Source organism: Merops nubicus, unplaced genomic scaffold (genome assembly GCF_000691845.1).
Source record: "Merops nubicus isolate BGI_N331 unplaced genomic scaffold, ASM69184v1 scaffold22902, whole genome shotgun sequence".
Lineage (NCBI taxonomy): Eukaryota > Metazoa > Chordata > Aves > Coraciiformes > Meropidae > Merops > Merops nubicus.
Window position 1 is genome coordinate 8,877 of NW_008591882.1, and position 5,766 is coordinate 14,642.

Here is a 5,766-nt window from a genome sequence, read left to right on the forward strand (position 1 = left end):
AGCATCTACTGACACTGGACATTAGGAAAACAAAATATACTGAAATGCAGACTGCTTTATGTCTGCAAAGGCAGTTTGCAAAACTTTGAAGTCTTTTGTAGAACAAAACTGGGAAACCACTTGGGAGGAAAAAGTGCAAACAAAACTGAACCTTTGCTGAAGCCAAGCACCAAACAAAGTTGTTAAAACTGAGACTGAATCTCTCTGTCAGAATATTAACAACCATTTAACTAGAGACCAGCATCAAACTGAATTACCCCGTATTTTCCACTTACCATCCATTCAGGTTCAGAAGCCTGAATTTGTTCACCTTGTCCAGGTTTTAGGCCAACCTGAGTGTCAGATTTGAGTGTTCTCAAGCTACAGAGAGGCGCAGGATGAAACTTTTGCAAGGCTTGATGAAATGGGACACTATATTCCCATTTTCTATCTGCTGTTAATTTTCTGTAGTTTAGATCACCTTTGAATAGAAGCAAGTTTGACTTCTGCAGATCAGCATACAAGTCTGGAGCAACTTCGGGCATACTGGAAAAGTCATGTGGTAAAGTCCAAAACATGTGATCATGGTAAACCCACACTCCCTTTTTCAAATTGCCCTCCCAGTTTATCCCACATCTAGACATCCACATATGATTAGCTGACTGCAGTTGTTTAATAGTCCAGTTAAAATCGTGCTTTGTGGTATCTGACACATACCACGGAATACTTTTGCCATGAAAATGGACTTCATCAGCTAGCTTTGACGATAACAGGAAGTCAGCCAACACAAGATCACTTACAAGTTCAAATCCAGCATTATCCAAGATTATGTCAACTCTAACATTACTTTTTTCTGTATTTCTTTTTTTGGCATTGACAAGTAGTGACCAAAGTCTTTCCATATCGTTCACTAAGATGTAAGGTGTCATGTTTTCCAGGGATTGTAAAGGACTAGTTTTCTGAGACCTGCCTTCACCAGCTGAAAAAGAGAGGTCACACTTATTGCCCCACAGTGACACCTAGAAGGAGGAAAAAAACAAAAACGTTTGCTAAGTCTCACCGCAGTTACATTCTAAACTTCACATACACCAAAGACTTTTGTTTGTTTGTTTGTTTTAATTTTAGGGACATGAGGGCTCTAACTCCACATTTTCCTCCAAGCTTTAAAAAAATTCAGCTTCTTGTGCAGAAATATTAATATAGACAAGATTTTGTGGAATAAACCAAACAATACTCTGTACATACACAGGCATCAGAAACTTGCATTAGAACTGACAAAGACTGAAGATTTAGATCAGCATAAATACACTGATCACAAAGCTTAAAACACAAAATGTTCTCCATACTATAATTCCAGAAAATATCAGAAAAAGGAATAAAAGCAGGTTTATTTTTTATTACATGCAGCCAAATAAGAACTTTTATCTTAAGTACACACTAATGAGGTCTTTATATAAAGATGCATCAAAAATTTGGTGTTGCCAGCTAGTGGATCTATGATAATCCTACATTTTTTTATTCTACCCAATTCATTATTTTCCAAGAATAATGACATTATAAAGTTTTTAAACCACTTCTGGCCCAGACAGACTTCTGAATTTTTTTTTTTTAAAGAAGTCTAAAAATGTTTAGAGTGTCAATAAAATGAACTGTTTTAAAATCTTACAGTTAAATAACAAAAATCTGGAATTTGACTTTAAATGGCTTAGAGATATTGGTTTTGTGGGAGAATAAGCTGGGTTTTCAAATACAGAATGAAAACAAGCACTATAATGAAAATGTCACATTTAATACAAATAACCAAAATTTAAATATTTCCAGAGTAGCAACAATACAGTATGCTATTGGGATTTCACTGCATTTTTACAGATAGAAGTTACATTTTAATTTGTGTAGGAAGTTCAGACTCTTTCAAACCTCAAGTTTTTGTTTGTTACGTAGGAGAGATATTTTAAATTCTTCTGCAAGCACTACCACTTTACCTGCAATAGCTTAAAAAGTTCCCCCTGAAGTTGCTCTTCATCCAGATCCTTGATGTTTTTAAGAAGTTCCTGAAAGTAAGTGCATAGAGCAATAACCGCCTCTTGGGATTCAAAGAAATTTTGAACCTTTCCTTCCTTAAATACATCGAAGTTGTCAATAGGTGGGCTAAAAATAAAAGGAGAACCAATGTATTAACATACTTGCCACATTTTCCACAACAGCATGTGAAGCACACCTGAAAATGCAAGCACAAAGCTCAGCTCTTTTAGGCCTTACTACAGGGCCTAGTTAGATTTTCCACTTCTACTTTATCATACCAGATTTTCAGACCTCTCAGTAACGGCCTGATACCAAATCTCTCTGAAACAGACAGTGTACAAAATGTCTTTAGGCCTCTAGAAATATATCCTGAAAGTGAACAAGTGTTCAGTCACAATAGTTCTGGGAGCTGGACATACAAGGATGATTTTGAACTCCAGTCTTCAGACACAGAATTAAAAGTGTGAGGTAAAAGGGAACTGATGGAGTGAGTTGCTGGCCCAATTTTTAGCATGTCTGTGTGTGCTGAAGCATACTGCCCATACCGAAGTCTCATAGAATGATATGTAGTTATTAACTAGGACTTTAGAAAATTAACATAACAAAGATGACAAAACAATCCAGTTCTTGTAATATGTAAGAAATGTAGACTCATCTGTTATAACACATATTTGCACGTCCACCTTTTAACAAAGGATTGAACTTCCATCCAAGCATGTGCTTAATAGCAGCTAAATAACGGATATCGAGAAACTTAAAGGTTTATGAACGAAAAGCATCTGCTCAGTTTTTCAAGTACGATCCAGCAGATCCATCTTGTATTTGAAGTTTTTGTTCAAATTACACAATATACCAATAGAAACAGAGTCCCGTTACTGTGTTTGTGCTTTTGTAAAAGTAGAGGGCAAATACATGTGGGGCTTTCAATCTTTTTGGCAGCAGCAGGAACTTAAACTGCTCCTTCCTACCTGATTATATCATACTGCCACCTCTCTGCAGCACAAGTTTTCCCTGCCAAGTTGTTTATAATCAGGCTCAGCTCCCAAAGTTCAGTGCAACATACAGTCTGCAAACACTGCTGTAACTAAGATGATGGTGTAGAATGAACAACAGGGGCCCTTTAAGCTTAGTCTTCTGCTACAAGAAACAGTTCTCAAGTGGTGACTTCAGATTTCAAGCAGCAAAACAAGTCAGCACGCCCAACAGATTGGTGGCTCCCACATTCTGTATTTTAGGCTGATGTATGCCTGAAGAGATAACTACAGACTAATAAATCTTATAGAAATGCTAAGTAACTTCCATAACTCAATGCACATTAGTTTGCAAGAAGGTCAAGATATATAGTCAAGCTTAAGAGTTTTCCTGCAGACAAAGTAGCAGAAACTGAAACATGAAAAACCACAGTAAGCTTCAAATTCTGCCACATGGAAGAAAAAATATTGATTTTACAGCTGAGATGTGAGAGAAGGGGAAAGGAATATGGTAAAAGCTTAATATTTTTCCTTTATCTTACTCCCCAGCTGTCTTCCTTTCTCTTAAAATAAAAGCAGAAAAGAACCATGTTCTGCAGAGAAACATACCAAGCTATACCTACTTGTGTGCTAACGCTGCGTGAATTCTTCGATACATATAACACTCTACAAATAGCCAAGGGGACTGAAACCAACTTGGCTCTCCACTTCCATTTGACAAATTTCGTTGGTAGTCTAGGTATTGGTTCCACAGCGCAGCATCAGGCAGCTCATCTTCTAAAGGGGTGACTGGTTTGTCTGTCTGCAGTTCATTCCGCAGTTTGGAGAGGAAAGATATAGCTCTCTTCTCTGCCTCAACGCCTTTCTGAAACAAGCGGAGAACAAAAGTTCCTATTCTGAACATTTATTCCTGTAGAAACACAGATCAGTTTTTCATGAAAGATGTGATAAGTTTTAATTGCCAAATACGATTCCCTGACAAATCAGAGCTTGATTCAACCAAGCACATTTTGGGGAATTAAGCTCAGTTTACACCTAACATTCTAAAATGAATCGTGCACAAGACTTCTTTTTAGAGTGGACTTTTTGCGTATTGGAGGGGAACAGAGCATTGAAACATCCCCGTGTTCAGAACATGCTGCAGTCTGTTAAACACTGCATCAATGCAAAACCCTGAGAAAGTGATGCAGCTGCAGAACAGATCAGAAAAAGATTAGACAGAAAGGCAACTTAGAAAATTAATGAAAAATAGCTACAAGAGATGATAAAGAAGAACATAAGTCAGCTACATGACTGTAGCACAAAAACAGTAAAAACAGGGCAGAGAAGGGGCCTCAAGGACTATAGGGGGGGATGGCGGGTGGGGAGTCTCAGGCAAAAAAGAGACCTTACTCTTACCTCACCATGTTCTTCAAAAAATTCACTTTTATGTCGATGCAAAGTATCAATAACTCTTGTAAGGATCTGTGGCAGTCTGTCTTTAATTGTAAAATATGCAAAAGACCTAAAAAGTAGAGGAACAAAATGTTATTATTGAGAGGAAATTATGAATTATCTTCTGTTTTTTTAAATAAATGCAAGATGCAAGGTCTTTGTGTTGGTTTTAGCTGGCGTAGAGTTAATTTTCTTCACAGCAGCTCACACAGTGCTACGTTTTGGATTTGTACTGGAAACAGTGTTGATAAGGCAGGAATGTTTTAGCTACTGCTGAGCAGGGTTTTACAGTCAGGGCCTCTTCTACTTCTCCCACCGCCCTGCCAGTGAGAAGGCTGGGGATAAGCAAGCTGGGAGGGGACACAGCTGGAGCAGCTGACCCCAAGTGGCGAAAGGGATGTCCCACACCATATGGCATCAGGCTCAGCATAGGAAGCTGGGGTACGGTTGGCCTGTGGCTGCTGCTCAGGGACTAGCCGGGCATCAGTCACTCGGTGGTGAGCGCTTTTCATTTGCATCACTCGACTTTCTTGGGTTTTAGTTCCCTTTGTTACTTTCCCTTTGTATTTCATTTCAATTATTAAGCCGTTGTTATCTCAAACCATGAGTTTTATCACTTTTACCCTTCTGATTCTCTTCCCGCCTCCTGCTGTGGGGGGTGAGGGAGCAAACAGCTGTGCGGAGCTTACATTAGCAGCCAGGGTTAAACCATGACCTTTTTAAAAGTAAGTTTATGTGCCTTTAAAGTAGTGGACACCGATAAAAAAAAAAAAACAGCCAAAAAAAAAATCTTAAATTGGTCAGATTCTTAGGTCTACTTATGAAGATAAATATAAGCAGCAGTCTTTTCAGTGAATAAAATGCTAAATGACTGGTCCTGCCAAAAGAGCAAAAATTGCAGTTCATTCTAGGCTAAGATACATTTTCTACTTGTGCTGTTACCCAGACGTAAAGTCAAGGAAAATTAAAATTAAAAGCACAGAGGTTTGTTTAAAGTTTAAGTGTATCTTGTATCAACAAAATCTACACCAGTTGCTCTCCACTATGTCCGTGATTTACATGTTCTCCAAACCCTGTTTACATGAAAAAAAGGACAGCGAGCAAAGTGGCCGGCCCCACAGAGTGCCTGAACCCGGCTTGAAGCACGACTTTCAGTTGACGATTTCCGTCCCTCCAGCCGCAGCGGCTCAGACCTGCACAGGAACCCAAAGCAACCTCGGAAGAACAGGAACACAACAATCACCCTCCCAGGGCCTGTTCCGGTCGATCACAGAGGGCCAAGGGCACCGGTAGGCGGACATGCGGCTCCGAAGCGCCGCCCCGAAGCAGGCCCAGCCACCGCGGCGGCGGCGGGCGGCTC

The 5,766-nt window shown here is 39.5% G+C and overlaps 1 protein-coding gene across 1 annotated transcript; it reads right to left on the bottom strand.

Moving 5' to 3' along the window:
* Positions 1 to 230: 230 nt before the first annotated feature.
* Positions 231 to 4,824, bottom strand: LOC103767869 (chromosome unknown open reading frame, human C6orf211). The gene is made up of 5 exons (XM_008934997.1): positions 4,719 to 4,824; positions 4,371 to 4,477; positions 3,596 to 3,837; positions 1,962 to 2,127; positions 231 to 998 (listed from the first exon to the last, which is right to left on the bottom strand). Exons 1-5 carry the CDS (start codon positions 4,822 to 4,824, stop codon positions 231 to 233), a joined length of 1,389 nt encoding a protein of 462 aa, XP_008933245.1.
* Between the last annotated feature and the right edge of the window lie 942 nt (positions 4,825 to 5,766).